Source organism: Elephas maximus, chromosome 1 (assembly GCF_024166365.1).
Source record: "Elephas maximus indicus isolate mEleMax1 chromosome 1, mEleMax1 primary haplotype, whole genome shotgun sequence".
Lineage (NCBI taxonomy): Eukaryota > Metazoa > Chordata > Mammalia > Proboscidea > Elephantidae > Elephas > Elephas maximus.
Genome location: NC_064819.1, coordinates 134,148,225 through 134,168,774, shown reverse-complemented (window position 1 = coordinate 134,168,774; position 20,550 = coordinate 134,148,225). Strand labels below are relative to the sequence as shown.

Genomic DNA, 20,550 nt, shown 5'->3' with positions numbered 1-20,550 from the left:
AGTGTTAAAATTAGGTTGTATTCTTGATCAAGATGTGTATGTAAATGACTAACAGATAGATGTGATGAAAGGCTACATTGATTTTTTTTATTGTACTTTAGATTGAGGTTTAGAGAGCAAATTCATTTTTCATTAAACAATGCACACATTGTTTTGTGACACTGATTGCCACACCCACGACATGTCAACACTCTCCCCTTCTTGACCTTCGGGTCCCTTTTACAAACTTTCCTGTCCCCTCCTGGCTTCTCATCCTTCCCCCGGGCTGGTGTCCCATTTAGTCTTGTTTTGTTTTAAGGGTGAACCTTAGGAATGACTTCAGTACTGAGTTAAAAGGGTGTCGGGGGATAAGAGGGCATAATCAAGGTACATTGATTTTAAACTTCTGTAAAATTGTAAAATGACCTCATGATCAAATACGTATAAAAATGCACTCTGTCATTTTGGTGGGGAAGACATGGTGACAGAAGCTTTTGATCTGTCTGCAGAAATGTCTGAGCCCCACGGCTACCAATATGCACAGTGTGGTCAGCACTGATCTTCCTATTGGGTTGGCACATCTTGGCAAAGCCCCAGCTGGGACCACATCGGCTTTGAGAGCCATATGGTGCACTGAAGGTTATCTCAGTTACAGAAGATAATGTTCGGTTATGAAGCCTTCTCTTACTTCCACTCCAGCCAGTCTCTTGCCTGTGCAGGTCCCTCAAGTACACCTACCATTAATCACACCATAAGGTCTTGATTTTAAATCCCCACCCATCAATGTTTGACTTTGCCGACTTGAGGAAGCTGATGAATTCTGTGCCCTTTACCTCTTCATTTATTCACACACACACATGCACACACACACACACAGCTATACTTGTTTGTTTCCTTATTTCATTAAGCACAAGCCCTACCAGATTGTAACTTCACTACCACCATCACTTCCTACCATAATGTTTTGCACAAATGAGGCATTTGATGTAGGTTTTTAAACAAGGGCAATAGAAAAGCAGTATTATCTTGCTAAACTATAAAAAAAAACCCATTGCCGTCGAGTTGATTCCTACTCACAGCAACCCTATAGGACAGAGAACTGCCCCCAAGAGTTTCCAAAGAGCACCTGGTAGATTCAAACTACCAACCTTTTGGCTAACAGCCATAGCTTTTAACCACTACCCCACCAGGGTTTCCAAAACAAACTATAGTACTTCATGATATATTTCATGTATTTTAGCTTTTTATTATGAACATTTTTAAATATGCAAGAATAGGCCCAAAAATATAAGCAACTCCCTCATTTTCATCTCCCAGTTCTCCCAATTATCAACTCATGGCCAATCTTTTCTCAATCTCCATTTTACTTGTATAAACCACTTGACAGTGTTTAAAATACTCTCATTTACATTATCTCCTTTGAGTCTCGTAACAACTGTGAAAGGTAGGTTATGCAGTTTTACAGTAAAATCCTATTTCTAACAAATTTCTATTTTAATGTAAATGTCAATTTCTAACATAACCCAACACACAGTAAGGAAGAAAGATATAAAGGATGCCCATATGCCTTTATGGGTGTTTTATTAGTTTTTTTGTGTATCTTAATTTGTTAATAAAGAGAAAAGTAGGAACACTGGCATGTTTTATTTTCAGCGGTTATTCAAACTGAATGAAATTATTTTTCCATAAAATCGTTAGGATAAATTGCCAATCTGTATTTTTCTAGAAAACCACTTTTACTGAGTAACCTTAGTCCCAACCCTTTCTATATAAAAATGTGATTTTACTGAACCAACTAAACACCTCTAGTCTCAAATGTTGTGCATAATAGCTGAAAATGCTGAATTTTGTATAAGAATTATAGTTTAAAACAATTCTAGGCCAAAAGTGGTATTTGTCAAGGATCCAGATGCATGAAGATAAATAAATGAGCCATTTAATTTGCAGTTTAGATGTCATTTTTCTGACAGTTATCAATGAAATTGTCATGTATCCCTAGAATTTGGGGCTTTTAGAATTATTTTCTTGGATGTCATTCTTACACATCATTGTGTCTGATATTTTAACAAAGTATTTATGTTCACATACATTGTCTTGCCCAATTACCAATTTGTTGTGAGATCTCGTGGGTATTGATTATCAATACTTTCACATTACATTATTACTCAGCACATGAACCACTTCTGAGTCCCTTTATAACCTAATTTGCATACCCACAATATTTTCATGTATTTGCAAATCCTTTGTTGTATATAAATTTTTATCTTGTTCTCTTTCTTATTTGACTAAGAACCTCAAGGATGTCCCCAAATTCTCACTTGAAGGTTGACTTAGTCACACTACTAGAGCCCCAGGCTTAAGTGTCTAAGGAGATCAGTTGTATCCAGCACAATCTTCATGCTGCCATCCTTTTGCTGCAGAAGTTAGGGTCTCACATTACTCAGCAAGTCAAAATGTAAATGGTTGGTGATTACATCGTATATGTTTGTTAACTCCCCAGACAGGAATCTTTTTTTACCTTTGTTTATTTGAGAACAACAGAATGCTGAAATGTAATGGCTGATGTCAGCAATCCAGGGCTTCATTAGTACAGGCAACGCAATGCTCGCTTTGTTACACAAATGATTAGAGAGATTAAATGAAAATAAACACTGAGAGGATTTGCAGAAGCGCTGAAGTTACGTAATTATTTTAATTACTCTAGTGACTTCTACCAATCTTCATTATCAGCCACAGATCAAGTTTAAATTGTTCTATGTAAGAATATCATAAACTCTGTGGAAAAGCACTATAGTTAACTGGTGATTATGCTTCATAAAAACGACATTTGCTTCAAGTTCCCATTTAAAGGAGTTGTTTCCATTTCAGTGCCTGATAGGCTCCCTAAATATTTTAAAAGCATGATAAATTTCAGCATGATAAAGTTCTGCCCTGGTTTTGTGCTTCAAATCGACATCTTTAATGGTAATTTTTGTATCTTTGTATCTTTACTGAGATTTGATCATGAAAGATGTGGGTCCACATTTTTGAGTCACTGAGCATGAAACAATATGGCATATCCAGTCATTTGAAATAAATGTCACTTGCAATCATGTCATCCTTACTGCATGATTAGCTGCACCCTGTATTGGGGATAAGTTGAGTTCCTCTTTCTTTCCCACCCTACCCCAATTTGGAAAGACAACTACATACACTAATAGGAATCACCTTCTCTACAGATGGGAGCCCTATTTAGAGGCATTATCATTCTTGTTTAGAATGAATTTCATCTTATATTCCTATGCACTAATAATACTCCTGTGAGATCACTTGGGTTAAGATATTCTTTTGAGGAAATAATACCTCTGTTTAAAAAAAACCAAAACTTATTTTGACTGCCTGGTTAATGCCAGCTGCTCTGCAAAATACATAACTTATCTAATCCATACAAGACCTCCATGTAGTATATATTATTAACTATATTTTCCAGATGAGGAAACTGAAGTTTTGAGAGGTTCATTGGCTCTCTAAGGTTGCACAAACAAGGTGGGGGAGCTGGGATTCAAATCCAGGTCTGCCTGACTCCAAGAATCCTTATTCCCCTCAACAGAAATGAGGTAAACCTAGTTGCAAATGCTGACTTAGAAAATATGAAGTGATGGTCCTTGATGTGCTAGTTAAGTGTTGGGTTGAATTGCACTGTGAATTCAGAGCACCAGCTAAAGTCTCAAATTCCAAATCTGATTGGTTTTGAAAGTATTTCATCTCTGAACAGTCCTGGTTCCTGGAGAAGGAGCAATTAAGAAATAGGTCTCATGGCATAGGGGGAATAATGGTGTTACCAACTAAGAAGGCTAATGTGGTGCTTTTAATACAATTCAGTAACCACTTGAGCCTTACTCCAGCTACAAAAGGCATTTTCCTTCAACCAAAATTTTAAATTCCAACATGATGAAGGAGACTTCAGTAATCTTTGAGGGGGGGAGGGTGGTGTGGGGAAGGTGCTGCTTTACAGCATTTAAGAAAAGCTGTTACTGACTTCCCTCCTCTTTCACCTTGGTATGTTTTTAATTTCCAGGGCAGGCAACCTGGAGGCCTGACCAGGATTCATTTTCCTCCGGGGGGTTGTGTTGTATTCAACTCCCAATGAGGATATCCAAAAAATAAGGGACCTGGTCTAATGGATTCATTGTCCCCTATGTTTAAAAAAAAAAAAAAATTTTTTTTTTTTTTTAGGATGCACTAATATGCAGAGTTTAAAGCATGAGTTGTGGACAATATAGGGAAGTCAGGACAGAAGGCTAGTTCTTTGCGACTGTTGTGTTGTGGGGGAGCGGTTTGAATCTGTAAATTTCACTCTCTCAGGTTCCAGAGTCCAAGCTGGAGGTTAGAGAAATTCACAGATTCGCCGCTGATGCCTGGTAATTGGCGGGAGCTGGAAAGGGTAGGGCTGGGAGAAAGAGGAGCATCAGGAAGGCTGGCAGGGGCATCTGCCCCAGAGCTCTCATGCCCTCAGTCAGAATGCCAGTCGTAGGGATTTATTTGAGAGCAAGACTGAGGAAGGCAGACAACTGAGGGAAGATGGATTCGGAAATTATTTATAATAGACAGTGGGTTGGGGGGAAGCTTTCCTGCAGCTTTTCAAGCACCTCCCTGTATGTGCCTGAGAACATGGCCCCTCTTCTTTCTTCCAGTTCATTACAACCAGGGACTCAGCTACAAGGTCCCTTAGATAGAAAAAGTCCAAATTAAGCCCCAAACGTTTATGCTGTGAGTTGCTGACACTGTTTTGGTTCCGCATGTCATCGTGTGCCCTGTTTGGTTTTGAGGTTACCTTCTTTATATCTACGAGGGCCAGCCCCACCGGGCCTGGCTGTGTCAGGAGTGATTTCTGCAGGCCTCGCCGGGAAGAAGCCACGGGCTTGACTTAGGAGCCCCAAGTTCTGTTCTCACTTGACCACTGCCACCGACCTCAGAGAAATCACTTTAACCTCTGAGCCTCAGCTTCCTCGCCCAGAAAATGAAGGTGATTCTACTTCCCAGGCCTCCTTGAAAGGGTCGTTGTGATGGCCAAACGGAATAATTCCAGTGACTGGGATCAGCGAGGGACTGTGACTCCAAATTACTGAAGAAAAATAAGTTAAACATACTCAACTAGAGTTTTAGGAATTTTTCCCCAATGATCTAACTTAAGAGAGGTATCAACCATTAGGATTTGGATTTTTTTCATGGACTATCTGTCTCACATGCCAAAGACGTATGTACCGCACCCCTCCGTCTCCAAAGGGTTTCTAGGGATTTTTCCTTTGACTGAAAGCGCTTTTTGTTGCCGCTGTTCAGTACACTCCCAGGACACCAACCTCGCAGCTGTGAGCCAGAGAAGGGATCCCTTTGCTCTCTCTTGCCTTTCTCCCCCTCTTACTCTCAGCCCTAGGGCTCCTGAGTTTTCCGCACGTGAATGGATTTTTCCGGCTGATTTCCAAAACCTTGCAGTATTTCAGAAAGCTGAGAGCGCGGGAGATCAGCGAACGAGCATCCACCCTCTCCGGGAGGCCGTGCGGCCCCCTGGGGATTCTCCTCCCCCGGTACAGCGGCCACCTCCCCGAGCTAGCTCGAGGGGCCGTCAGCGCCAGACTCGGAGGAGAGCCCGAGCCCCTTCTCCGCCTCCCCCTCGCAGCCCCTCACAGCCAGTAGCAGCGCTGCTGTCTTCCCACAGGGGGACTGAGAGGACGCTGGAGTCTGCAGCGCCCCCGCCCCCTCGCCTTTTCTTTCTTTCCTTGCTTTGGGATCCTGCTGCCGGAGCTGGGAAGGTTCTGAGAAGAGAGAAGATCGAGGGACAGAAGCGCAGGGTTCCGAGGCGGCGCGCGAACAGAGCTGAAGGCACAACATCCCCGGCGTTGCCCGTGTTCGCTGGGGGCACCTCCCGGTCGTCGCTGGCCGGGATGTGAGGAAGGAAAGCCCTCAGCGCCTACCGCGCCTGAAGCCTGCCCTCGAAGGTGCCCCAAAGAAGGCACCGGGGGCCCGTCGCTGGAGCGCCTTTACCCGCAGCGCCGCGGGATAGGAGCGGTGAAGCGCTGGGGGCGCCGGCTCCCTTTCTTCCGAAAAAGCGCGCTGGGAACCATCGCCTTCCCGGCGCTTGGCACAACTCCGGGGCCAGGAGCGCGCCGCTAGACCGCGTGCCGCTTCCCGCGGGCTTACCCGGAGTAGGGCGCAGCTCCTGCCCGCCCGCACCCCCTGTAGCCCTAGCTTCCCCGGCACCTGCTCGGATCCCCACTCTCGGACGCTGAGCCTGGCGGTTCCCAGCCTCTGCAGCGGCCCCGGCCCCATGGAGAGCACAGCAGCCGCGGCTTCCTAAGTGCGGGCGCCGCAGCCGTCCAAGCTGCGCTCTGGGGTACCCCGGCTAGCCCCCCTCAGGGGCCGGAGGGGCGGCCCGGGAGTTCGAGAGGCCGGGGGAGGGTGCGCCATGAAGTCCGTGCTTTTCAGCCGCTTCTTCATCCTCCTGCCCTGGATCCTTATCGTCATCATCATGCTCGACGTGGACACGCGCAAGCCCGCGCCCCCGCTCACCCCGCGCCCCTACTTCTCTCCCTATATGGCGGGCCGCGGAGGAGCTCGGCTCCCGCTCCGCAAGGGCGGCCCCGAAAGCGGCCCGGGGCGCAGCTCCCAGAAGAGCAACGAGTCTGGGCCGCACCCGCCGCCGCAGCCTGAACCGCCGCTGCCCACGATCTATGCCATCACGCCCACCTACAGCCGCCCAGTTCAGAAAGCCGAGTTGACCCGCTTGGCCAATACATTCCGCCAGGTGGCGCAGCTGCACTGGATCCTAGTGGAGGACGCGGCGGCGCGCAGCGAGCTGGTGAGCCGCTTCCTGGCGCGGGCCGGGCTGCCGAGCACGCACCTACACGTGCCCACGCCGCGGCGCTACAAGCGGCCGGGGTTGCCGCGCGCCACCGAGCAGCGTAACGCTGGCCTTGCCTGGCTGCGCCAGAGGCACCAGCACCAGCGCGCGCAGCCCGGCGTGCTCTTCTTCGCCGACGACGACAACACCTACAGTCTGGAGCTCTTCCAGGAGGTAGTGGCTGGCCCGCCCCAGTCGGGGGGCGGGAGCGGGACGGGGCTTCGGGACCCTCCAGGCAGCTGCCTCTCACCCACTCCCACTTCGACTGCACTTTTAAATTTTCAGTTTTCCGTGGCCCATTGGGGACTCCTTGTGGAGCCGCTGCTCGTGGGCATCCCTCAGCCTCCGCTGGCCCTGGCGAGTTTACGCTGACCATGGGGGGTAGAGGGTGAGTGAGAGGACCACTGTGACAAAGGCAAAGTCTGGTCTGGGGCTTTGCTGCCCACCTGGGCCCCGAGATTGGCCGAGGGAATAGCACAGGTGAGGCGCGAGAATGATTTCCAGGAACTGGGCTCTGCGGGTCTCAGGATGAAGCCCAGACAGGGAGGCGTGCTGCAGGAGGTCTCAGCCTCCTGGAGATCAGGGCGGGACCCAGCACAATTGAGGGGAGTGCAAGGGCTGGATGTGCTCCGAGGACTTCTCAGTGAATGCACGTGTGATTGAGCCTTACACCTATATAGAGAGGAAGGTGGAGAAGGTAAAAAAAAATCAGCCTAGAAGCACATTTCTCTCATTGACTCCAATGACACGAAAATGGTTATTAGGAAAACACTGACTCCTGTGGGGGTCCTCCCTGCATTCCTTCCCCCGACCCCCATAAGGCCCTTTCTGACCCTGAAGATTACCACTTTTCCAAGAAAACCTTCTCTGGCAAAGAGCTGAGGTGATTCTGCCCCGTGGTTATGTCATTCCACAGCCCTAGGGATCAGGTGGGCTACCGGTCCCCTTTACCGACCTTCCTCTAAGGCATCCCTTTGGCAAGGTGTCCCGGCTCTCTTGCACCAGGTCTCTTGCACCCTGGCCTCCATGTCAGATCCTATGAGCAGCCCATCCCCTACTGCTGAGATGGCACATGCGTTCCCTTCGAAATGCACAGAGCCAGCAGGCACAGGGTTAGCACAGGTGTTGTTTCTTGTGGCTGGTATTTTGCTGTATATGTCTGTGTTCTGCAGTTAAGACTGGGTTGCGTGGTTTTGTTGGTTTCCTTTCTCCCCTTGCGGTTACAGCTGAAAGGAGCCTTTCTGGATTATTTGCTATCCCGCTAGGCAGCTGCCTTCCTTCACCCAAAATTCCTTGACATCTTGCTTCCATAAAATTCACACACCCCTCTCCGCAAGTAAACTGGGCATTTGGGAAATACTGTATATGAGCTGGACACTGTGAACTCACAAAATAACCTGTGCCTAGAATCCCTACGGGAAACCCTGCTGGCGTAGTGGTTAAGTGCTATGGCCACTAACCAAAAAGTCGACAGTTTGAATCCAAAAGGGGCTTCTTGGAAGCTATGGGGGCAGTTCTACTCTGTCTTATAGGGTCGCTATGAGTCAGAATCGACTTGAAGGCAACAGGTTTTACCAGTAGTATCCATATACCCTAACCACCTCCCCCACACACTTATACCCTAATCTCTCAGCTTTGCTTTCTTAACCTCAAGATTTAGCTCCCCTGTACCCTTCCAGTTAAAATTTTCTGCCTCTGTGGCTTTTGAAACTTATTCCTTAAGGGCAACTGCAGCCTTCATTTTTATTTATTCTTTTCACCTTCATGAATAAAGGAGCAGTAATTGTTCTCCATGTTTTACTATGCAGGACTTTCCATGTTTCTTCAGAGAAATAAATAACTTGGCATTTGTATGATATCTTTATTATACCCATGAATAGAGATACAATCTGAGTTTTTTAAAGTTGGCTTTCATGTAACTCCTGCTTGGATACCCCATCCCCCCAAAACAAGTGGCTTGTATTTTGAAGGAAAGACCTTTATATTTTAATGCACCATCATTTTATCCTAAAGTCTCTTTTTTTTCCCCCTTCCATAACTTGAAAGTTTCTTTTTCTTTGAAATGTGTAATCTTGTGTAGGTAAAGTAATGCACGTAATTCTCAGCCTCTTGGGGAACTGGATTGTAAATGGGGAATGGTTTTCCATTTCTTATAGCCCATTGGTGTGAAGTTAGATGAGTGGAAGGGTTGGCACATACAGGCAGTGAAACCGTTCAGAACACAGTCTTCCTTTGATGCTTCCTAAGCTGAAAGGAGAGCTTGGTGGTGGTGGATTTTAAGGGGCAGAAGAATCTCTGTAGGTTTTTTCTTTGGTTCGTTGGAGGGGGTGGGGGCAAGAGATGATAAGAGGAAGAGGAGGCAGTGTGGGGAGAAAAAATAGTATTGGCAAAGAGGAAATTATAAAGGGAAAAACATGAAAAACTTTCAAGACACTACAATTTTGTTCAATTGGAAGTAATGAAATAATCAAAATAAGCTTAAAAGCACGTACAACTTTTTTTTTATGCGGATGTGCCAAGTATACGTAATACAGAAAAGAAAGTCTTTTGAAGTGTAATATTCATGACACACTTAGAATTTAAATTCTATGGGTTCTGGGTTATAGCTCCTTGAGGCCACTCCCAGACTGTAATTTCAGGACTAGTCCTTTTCTCCACCACTGCCCCTCCCCCAGCTCCAGTGTTGTTGGGCAGAATAGACACCTGTTCACCATGTATGTTAGTTGATACATTCAGTTTTCCTTTTTACAACAGGTCCTTTTTCCTTGCATGGCAAGCAATATTGAACCCTCCAGAAAGTCAGATGAGTAGAATTTATGCATCCTTTGTCTTCTACAGTTTCCCGAATTTGAAGTTTGTTTTCCTTTAAACCCTTAGTTTATTAATGGGATGGTCTACTATACACTCATTCTGGGATTAATGGTTTCAAGTGGATTACAGTCGAGGCATTGCTTTCTTGGAGAAAACGTAGGACCAGATAAAACTTCTGAACACTGCAGCTCCTTGGGGCAAGGGAAGGATGCTGATCAGGGATTCTGTAGGGCTATGGCGTGTATCTCAGCCCTTTATATTGTACACACACACAATTTAGTTTTTAAGTAATTCACAGTACCTAAGGAAAGAAATGTCGCAAGTCAGACCTCATCTTTTATTCATAGTGCTTTTAACTTCCGTGGTTGATGTTAAAGTAGATAAAAGGAGGAAAATGAACCAGGTACAAATTAGCTCACTAAGTATTGGCTGCAAATGAAGGACCAAGGATGAGAGGCCTCCAAATAAAATTAAAGGCGCAACAGGCAATCCATGTTCAATTATTTCTCCATGGAACTGGAATGGTGCTTTCTTGTCCCTAAAAAAAAAAAAAAAAAAAAAAAATGTCCCTAGGGGTAACTAATTTTCAGCCTGAACTTTCACCTGAGCTGTGCTGGGAAAGAAATGTTTGTATTGAACAATTCTACATTAACAGCCAAATCCACTTGCAAATGAAGCTCAGTGTGAGTCCTAGCAACAGAAATGGGACTGTCCCCCTTAAAGAAGGAGGTGGGAGAGTTTTTTCAGGTTTTAAGTTTTTCAGCGCTACTGCTGCTCTTCCTCTGGCATTGATGGGTTTTTGCACTATGGATCACAGGTAATCCTGCCTGCCTGCACACTCTATTGATCTGGCTCTCTGGAAAAGCTTATTTGCAAAGGATTTAAGCAGCTTTAATACAAGCCACAACTAGAGATAAATGTGACTTTCTATTTAGCCGTATTTAAAATAACACCATTGATCATATTTCTGTTCTTAACTAGAAAACCTTCAAAGCTTTCCTGAGTTTAAAGCAGGGCTTCAGACTGGTTCATTCAGGTTCAACCCCCTGCTGAAAATTTGCATTTCTACCCCAGATATACTGAATCACAATCTACAGTTTAACAAGGTCCCCAGGTGATTCTTTTGTATGATAAATGCTCTACAGTAGCACAGTGGGTCTCAAAATTTATCATACATTAAAATCTTATTGAGCTGTAGATCCTGATTCAGTATATCTGGGGTGGAAATGCAGCTTCTCAGCAGGGGTCGAACTGGACCGAACCAGTTCCAAAGCCTGGTTGGATTCAGGTGAAGCCGGTTTCCCCTTTGGAAATCAATTGTATTGAAAGGTTAAAAAATAGCACTTTCCAAGCAGGGAAAAACTTAAAATCTTAACTAGATTTAATGAGGTAAGACTGGAAGACAGACTGGCTCTGAGATACTTTAGAGACTCATGAGACTGCATCTTCAAAATATATAATTCTGGAAAGCAGTGAACTAAAAAGGTCCCTTGTTTCAGTTGTTTTTTTTTTTTTTTTGAGTGCTGTTAAGCTATTCGGAGCCCTGGTGATGCAGTGGTTAAGAGCTTGGCAGCTCACCAAAGGACTGGCAGTTCAAATCCATCACCTGCTCCTTAGAAACCCTATGGGGCAATTATACTCTGTCCTATAGGGTTGCTGTGAGCCGGAATCAACTGGACAGTAACAGATTTTTTGTTTGCGGGGGGGGGGTCTGGGAGCATGTTAATAGTCTTGTCATAGCTGTGATAAAATGTAAGCATTTTGTAAAAATGTATATATAAAACTACAGCCAGTTTGCTTAGGCTACAAACATTAAATCTATAGATTTTCTTTACTCTCCCTGGATGTACACTATTTGAATTATGGTTCATATATTGCCAGGTGGGAAACCCCAGGTTTTGCTTGATGGAACTCATCACAGCCAATAAACAAGAGGCTGAGGTGGGAGAGCAGAAAGGCACCTTTATTTTGTTTTGCAAGGAAAGAAACAGTCAGGGCTAGTGCCTCCAAGACTGCTTGGCGAGGGCTAGTGGACAAGCTACTTTTATAGGGCTGACAAACAAGATCATGTAACTCACATTAACAGCATTTCTGGTCATATTATGCAGGTGCAGTGGGGGCTACATGCTATTACATAGGTCGAATGTTCAAAAAATGGCAGCTAAACTCTATGTAGGGGCAGAGGAGTTAATATACATGAGGCACTTAGTGCTCTATAGGTCACCAAGAGGGTGCTGGGACTGGTCAAGACTGGTTCTAATCTTTTTTTGTGGCTCTCGGTGAGATAGTCAGTTCTTGGGAGAGGAAAACATCAAATGTTTAACAAAACGGTTCTAGCATGGCCCTCATATATTTGACCGAGTTTTCTTTGGAGACCTGCAGCTTTTATTTGGATTTTGAAATTTTAATGGACGGGAAATAACAATTTGGGTTTAAAAGACATTTTCCCTTCAGCTTCTTCCTGTTATCTTTTCCATCATTCTTTTTTTCCCCAAACTACTTTTCACTGATTATTGTTTCTCATGAATAGGCACGAAGACATGTCCAGATTATTGTTTGGTGCAATGAAGGTTGTGTCCTTTAAACAGTTAGGCTTTTGTCTGCTTCTTAAAAACTGTAATGGGGGGGGCTCCATCTTCTTCTGTCCACTCCACTTGCCTCTAAATTACAAGATGGTAGGTTTTCTTTTGTGTGAATAGTAATGGAATAGTAATTGCTTTTAAGGCATGCTTCAAAAGGAAGATGGAAGAACCGTAGTCAATGGTCTTATTAACTATTCCAGGTGGTATTTGGGTAGTGCTTTTCTTTTGTACAGAATTTGATAATGCCCAGATATGTCTATTCAAACCTTTTGGACACTGATAGAATATTTGCTAAGTTTAACACATTAATGTATATTTGATCTGCATTGCTGTTGAAGCATGAAATATAACCATGAAGTGTTAAGTTTTGTGTGGTTCTCAAATTCCATCTAAAAAACACAAATTGTTATACTAGTCCATATGCAGATAGATAGGTAGGTAGGTAGATTTAGAATAGATTTCCAATGGTTCCTGTGATTTCTAATTCATAAAAATAAAACTAAGATAATCCATTGTTCATGTCTGGTAGTGTTTGTTAACAATTTTAAATAATTTTTTTAAAGATGCCCTTTAACACTAATATAAGCAGAATAATAATTGGCAACAATTGAGCATTTTCTGTGGGCTGGTAGCTACCTTAGGGTTTTCCATGTATTGACTAGTCCTCACAACAACCCCTGAGGTAGGTACTAGTACTGTCTTTTTTTTTTTTTTTTTTCCATTCTATAGCAGATATTAGGTATGAATACAGTCCTTTGCTAAGTTGTTGTTAGTTGGCTGTTGAGTCAGTTCCGACTCATGGAGACCCCATATGTGCAGAGTAGAACTCCATAGGGTTTTCAGTGAGTACAGGGGATTTGAACAGGTACCACCTGAATCTAATATAATCATTTACTTCAGATTGGTATAATCAGAATTCCTGTTTTATAGTTGAATAGAAGCATTGGGAAGTAACTTCCAAAGGTCATTTAGGTGCTGTGTGGCAGAGATGGAATTTTGAACCCAAGTGCCCTGGTTGTGGGAGTCCCTGGACAGCAGAGTTAACATGCTCAACTGCTAAATGAAAGGTTGACTATTCGTAACCTACCCAGAGGCAATCGCTTCCTAAAGGTCACAGTCTTGAAAACCCTATGGAGAGCAGTTCTAATCTGCAACACATGGAGTCACCATGAGTCGGAACTGACCTGAAGGCAACTGGTTTCGTTTGTTTTTTGTTGTAGTTGTAAAGCCTATACTTTTAACTATCCTGAAGCTCGTCTCATTTAACATACACCAAAAAAACACACAAACAAACCCATTGCCGCCAAGTCGATTCCAACTCATAGAGACCTTACAAGACAGAGTAGAACTGCCCCATAGGGTTTCCAAGAAGCAGCTAGTGGATTCGAACTCCCGGGCTTTTGGTGAGCAGACAATCTCTTAACCGTTGTGCCACCAGGGGTCCTTAACATATACACTCAAATGGAAATACAAAACCAAACTCACTGCCGTCGAGTCGATTCCCACTCATAGCGATACTACAATGACCATATAGGACAGAGTAGAACTGCCCCATAGAGTTTCCAAAGCTGTACATCTTTATGGAAGCAGACTAGGAAGAAAGGCCTGGTGATCTGCTTCCAAAAATTAGCCAATGATAACCTTTTGGATAACATAAGGACATCACGTTTGGTACAGTAACCCAGGAAAAAAAAACAAAAACCCGGTGCCGTCAAGTCGATTCCAACTTAAAGCAACCCTGTAGGACAGAGCAGAACTGCCCCATAGAGTTTCCGAGGAGCGCCTGGCAAATTCGAACTGCCCACCCTTTGGTTAACAGCCGTAGCACTTAACCCTTACGCCACCAGGGTACAGTAACAGGTTAGTGAAAACGAGGGAAATCCTCAATGGGATGGATTGACAACAACAGTCACGACAATGGACTCACACATATCAAAGATCATGAAGGTGGTGCAGAACCAGGCAACGTTTTGTTTGGTTATACGTAGGGTTATCATGCGTCAGAGCTGACTCGACAAGTAAAAACATTTTAGCTTTGAACAGAGAGAGAGCATCCCAGCCCTCACAGATTGAGAGTCTGGACTAGATGCGCACACCACGATCAGTGTGTCTTGAGAGAAGTACGGGTGACTGGGAGCATATAACAGGAGCCCTGGTGGTACAGTGGTTTAAGTGCTGGGTTGCTAACTGAAAGGTCAGTGGTTTAAACCCACCGCAACTCTGGGGAGAAAAATGCAGCAGTCTGTTTCCAAAAAGATTACAGCTTTGGAAACCCTATGGGACAGTTCTACTCTGTCTTATTGGGTCACTGTAAGTCAGAATCGACTGGGAAGCAAAGAGTTGTTTTTTTTTTTAGTGTAAAGCAGAGGCACCTAATGGAGTTATAGGAGTAGTTGTGGAAGAAGTGACATTTGCCGAGACCTGAAGGACAGTGAGACTTAGTCTGAATATAAACTCTACAAGGGCAGGAATTTTCTTTTGTTTACTGCTGTATCTCTAGTGCCCAGAGCAGTGCCTGGCATGCAGTAGGTACTCACTAAATATTTGTTCAATGAATGCATGGAGTACAGGATACTGAGAAGCTGAGGGCATCTATTACAGAACGAAACTGTTCCCAGAAGGGACCCCTGCATCGGGATTATCAGTCAGATAATAGTTTGGAAACTCATGCTGTATCTGGGATTATATTGATCCACTTTAAATAGTAACATAAAGATATATGTGACCCCTGCTCTGATTCTAGGAGCTTTCATGCTAAAAGGCATCACTATTAATGCCCATAAAATAGAGGAGGCAGTTGTGAGCCAGTTGAGTGTTAGGCCTCTTCCCAGTTGTGAAAGCCTGGAGGCTGATGGGATGCTTGGACAGGAACTTAAGAGGTAAACAGCCCCATGTTCAAATCCAGCTTCACCACTTAGTGGGTGCATGACACCGGCAAGGGTTGCTTGCCTTTTGTAATGGCCGTAAGTATTGAACTATAAGCAAGCCATGAATGTTAGTTATTTTCCCCTGTGAGTGACTACCCTTATTGAGAGGTAAACCAGATAGCTGCACTGTCTTGGTTGCCTGTATGCTTTTAAGTACTCTGGAACTGATATCTAGGTTGTGTTTCTTGGGAGGAGTGCCTGACTTTGACAAATTAGTCTGTACTCAGGTGGAACTACGTAAATTGGGTATTGTAATTATACCATTGGGTGTTACTAAAGTGATGAGTGAGAGGAGAGTTAAGTAGGGCTTGTCTAGAAAGAGCCCCAGGAGCAAGTGAGACATGAGAGAGTAAAAGAGCATCTAAAGGATGTTTTAGGTTGAGAGGAAGTAGAAGGATGTTCTCCTGTGGGTTTAAGAGGTCTGAGGCTGATTAATGAGTGTGTGAAAGCTAGAAAGTTGGCTTGCATGAAGCTCAGAACAGGATGCTAAACTTCCTGAAGGCACGGCCTGCGTGTGATTTTTAGTTGTTGTAGCTCTGGCCTACAGGGTCGCTATGAGTCAGAATTGACTCGACGGTACTGGGTTTTTGGGTCTGGGTAGCTCTGGCACTTAGGTGGACCTAGTGCATAGTAAGAGGTTCGTTTTGTTATTTCTGGCATGAACGAATGAATCCAAAAGATAGTATGCTACAAGGGAGAGGGCAGTGTAATAGAAATTAATTGAACTTGATCTTTAAGTGCATGATAAAAAGGAATAGTTTGATTTTTAAGGTCATTTTTTTTGCAATGGGAAGGTTATGGGTGTTTCTTTTTCCAGCCCCTATTGGAGGAAGCTGAGAGGAGCCTGTTCCCCAACCTTGCGTTGTATCCAGCCCCCTCCCAGCCTTACCTGGGATACACAACCACACCCACCCTTACCTGTTGCCATCCAGTCGATTCTGACTTAAAGTGACCCTAAAGGACAGAGTAGAACTGCCCCATAGGGTTTCCATGGAATGCCTGGTGGATTCGAACTGCCGGCCTTTTGGTGTAGCTCTTAACAGCTATGCCACCAGGGTTTCCAACAGTAAGCACCAAATAGGGCTGACCTTCAGCTGACTGGAGTTCGTTGGGAAGCTTGCTTTTCTTATTCCAAACATTATGTAAATTTTTTTAATAAAAACATTCTAAAGGCTTTTTTTCCTGCCAGAATGGGGAAGATCCAACAGTTGGAGCGGGGTGTGTGTGTGCGTGCGTTTGAGTATGAATACTCTGGAGAGAATCTTTCTTGGTCTGGTGGGGCTTGGTGGAGTGGTCCCCAATATTTGCTATTTACATAATTCCTAAAAGGATTTTTTAAAAAATAATTACGTACCTTCTAGGATATTTTTCAGATTGACATCTAATTTTTTTTCATAATTTTAAATGCAAAGCATATAATTTCTAGTGTTATAAATATTGACATTTGTATAGGAAACAAGTATATCCAGGGGATTCTGTAACTACTATAGCAGTTTGATACTCACCATCATTTATTTAATAAACACACTTTCCTTAATTTGAAAGAAAAAGTGGAAATTTTATATTATTCCCTTTGAACTTTTCAGAATGTTATCCTAATGTAATATTTTGAGATTCAGGGTCACCTATTGATCCTCTTATCATAGTTATCTGCAATAAAAAAATATGCACATAGATAAAATTAAAAAAAAAAATTTAATTCTTATGGCTGTAAACCTTTAAGTATTAAAAAATTCTTTGGGGATTGATTTAATGTTACAGTTGACAGTAAACAAGTAATCAAAACAGCAGATATGTTATAGAATTAGATAATTAACTATTAAGAATAAAATCTACATTTATTGGAAATTGATTTCTTAGTTACATGGATGGAGCTTTTTCGTTGTTGATCATGTATTTTGTACTTACGAATGAATATTATTTATTGTTAAAAAGAGATAGGGCTCTTAGTATGAATTATGTTTATATTTTTGGTCTTAATCCATGTAAACTGCTGAGAAACCTTCCCTATATAAAGAAGTAGATAAGGATGGAAACCATTTTCGTTTAGCAATGTTCTGCAGTTTTTTTGAATTCCCAAGCTAAGAGCTCAAAACAACATGGTGATCTCCCGCCAAAAATTATTTTAATGATTTATTGATGACATTAGGTCCCCTTCAATTTTGCTGATAGCAAATAATTAGAAACCTCCTGTCTCACAAAAGGATTTATTGCCCATTCATTGAAGACATTGACTTAATAAAGACACCAATATTTCTGATTACTTTTGTTTGGTGCCCCAGAGGTTTTATTACGGTGGGGCTGAGCATGTACTAAGATTCAGGATGGGGGAAAGGTTGGCCCATCTTCCATGAAGTGGGAGGAGGGCAATTATAAGAGGCAGAGGGAAGGCAGAACCTGCCCCTCTATCCAGGCAGGTCAGATTTAGGAAGGCTGGGGATCTGGGAATTTATTCCCTTAAAGCTATCTGTGCGCATATATTCCATGGACGGTCTTTGTGTACATGCAGGGACCAACTGTGCACCACAGTCTGAAAATTGCTGTTTTGGTAGAAAGAGCACTGAATTGGGAACTGGAAGATAAGGGCCTCAGGCCTAGCTAAGCCAAAGGCCTCCACCCCTGTGACTTCAGGGGAACTGACTAATATTTATTGATTTCTGTGTACCAGCCTCACCCTAGGCAGTTAGATGTATAAAACCCAAACCCAAACCCGTTGCCGTTGAGTCGACTCTGACTATAGTGACCCTATAGGACAGAGTAGAACTGCCCCATAGGGTTTCCGAGGCTGTAAATCTTTATGGAAGCAGACTGCCACTTCTTTCTCCCACGGAGCAGCTGGTGGGCTTGAACTGTCAACCTTTTGGTTAGGAGCGGAGTGTTTTAACTACTGCATCACCAGGATTGCTTTTAGATGTATGCTGCTGCTTAATTTTCATGTCTTTACAAATGAGGAAAAGCCCTGATACTCAGCTTTCTCACAGGGTATTATACAAAGGCATAGGGGTACATGTTTAAAAATAAATAACAGTTGGCATGGAGTCAGCTCTGACTTGTGGTCACCCCATATCTGTCATAGTACAACTGTACTCCATAGGGTTTTCGATGGCTGATTTTTCAGAGGTAGATCTCCAGGACTTTCTTCCAAGGTGCTTCTGGGTGGGCTTGAACCTGCAACCTTTTGGCTAGCAGCCAAGTGCATTAACCATTTGTACCACTCAGGGACTCTATGGTGCAGAAGTATAGGAGCTTTGAAGCATGGGAGATTTGTACCACCCAGGGATCCTGATATAGGTATAAAGTGGGTAAATAGGGCAACTCCCCATCTAAGCATCTACTTCTCTCAGAAGTCAGTAGTGGGTTTACCAGAAGGAGCTGTGGAGAGGCTTCCCAGGGATCCTGATATAGGTATAAAGTGGGTAAATAGGGCAACTCCCCGTCTAAGCATCTACTTCTCTCAGAAGTCAGTAGTGGGTTTACCAGGAGGAGCTGTGGAGAGGCTTCCCAGGGATCCTGATATAGGTATAAAGTGGGTAAATAGGGCAACTCCCCGTCTAAGCATCTACTTCTCTCAGAAGTCAGTAGTGGGTTTACCAGGAGGAGCTGTGGAGAGGCTTCAGAAGGCCAGGTGACACAAAAGCAGCTAGCGACCACAACCACTGCAATCCTGGCAGCCTTGTGGCCCCTAGACGATGTTCTGTTGGCCAGTGGGAAGGAGAATTTAAGTGTGGCCCATATGTGGACATGTTGTTTATTATCTAAGTAAACTTGGCATTGCGAGATTAAAATGCCAGTATCATTTTAAAAAGGTCAAATGACAGTTTGAGCATATTTTTATAACTTTGTAAAGTTCCTCAGCTACATCTGTTCATACTGGCGAAAGGGCTGGAAACATCACTGGGAAGTCTTTTCTATGAGGGAGCCATGGCCTTGCTTTGTAGACAGTCATCAGAATTGGTGTTTAGGGCTCATCCCTAATTGTTAAGTACTTTTGTTTTTCTTTTGTGGTTATATTAACTATTTGCCTATTACCTTTGTTTCCTGCTGTGCATACTGAAAAGACAGGTCTTATGGTTTTTGCCTTTTCTGGTCTTGGTTTCCTCCTTTGTTTTAAGATTAAAACAACAACAACAACAAAAAATTTAAGGTGATACTGTGCTTGTGGTTTCTGTGATCAGTGATTTGGGTTTTTACAGCAACTCGGGGGGTACACCTCTGAAAATCAGCTGGTTGTCCTGTAGATTAAAATTTAGGTGTTCGCTTAGTTGACTCTTGTAAGTCCAATGACATTTAAAAGTAAATTCCTATTCTCAATTTGTTTTCTTGTTTTGTCTCTTTTCCCTAAATGTGAAGGGCAGCAGGGAGAAGCAAAAATTAGTGTTCCTGTTAGGTTCTTTGTTGTCGTTGTTATTGTGCTTTAAGTGAAAGTTTACAAATCAAGTCAGTCTCTCATACAAAACCTTGTATACACCTTGCTGTATACTCCTAGTTGCTCTCCCCCAGTGAGACAGCACACTCCTCTCCACCGTGTGTTTCCGTGTCCATTCAGCCAGCTTCTCTCCCCCTCGGCCGTCACATTCCTGTTAGGTTTTGATGAGTTGGTTTTGCTCTGTGTCCCGTATCTGAAAAATATTATACTACTAATAACCAGTTGCTGCTGAGTCAACTCCAACTCATAAAACCACATTTGTGTCAGAGTAGAATTGTGCTCCATGGTTTTCAATGGCCAATATATTGGAATTAGATCACCAGGCCTTTCTTCCGAGGCATCCTTGGGTGGACTTGAACCTCAGCTGAGTGTGTTAACCATTTACACAACCGAGGGACTCACTCCATACTACTAATAGGACTAAAAAAATCTATGACTGAGAAAACTTAATACATCCACCAACATAAATAGTGTAGTGTACAAGAAAACATAGTGTAGCGTACAAGAAAAAAAATTTGTTCCGCAATACCATTTATATACATTTAAAATTCTGCACACACGGTATTATACATCTCACAAATACAATCACAAGTAAAATAATTTGAGGTTCTCTGAATTGCGTTCCATAGAACAGTTTTGTTTGGTGAGATGTCTAAGCGTGATTTTAAATAACTTGACTCTTGTGCATGTTCAGCTCCAGGCCTGACCCCAAATATACATCAGAGACTAAACTTCTAAATCCTAAAACTTCATTGGCCGGCACCTCTATCCCAGACCTAGGTCTGTAGAATTTATCCTAGAAAGATTTAAAAAAAAAACCCAAACCCGTTGCCATCGAGTTGAAGGTTTCCACCCTTTCCTTAATGTCAGGTCCCAGTGTCCAAGCCAAGGTTGGAGAGTCTTTGCCCAGCATAACATGGATGATAATGGTTGTCTTAGGGCTGCTGT

The 20,550-nt window shown here is 43.4% G+C and overlaps 1 protein-coding gene across 1 annotated transcript in view; it reads left to right on the top strand.

The window, feature by feature from the left end:
• Nucleotides 1-6,421: 6,421 nt before the first annotated feature.
• B3GAT2 (beta-1,3-glucuronyltransferase 2) overlaps nucleotides 6,422-20,550 on the top strand; it is a 50,784-nt gene continuing 36,655 nt past the window's right edge. The window contains exon 1 of the mRNA XM_049895367.1: nucleotides 6,422-7,030. Coding sequence (XP_049751324.1) covers nucleotides 6,422-7,030 — 609 coding nt within the window. The remainder of the gene's footprint in view (nucleotides 7,031-20,550) is intronic.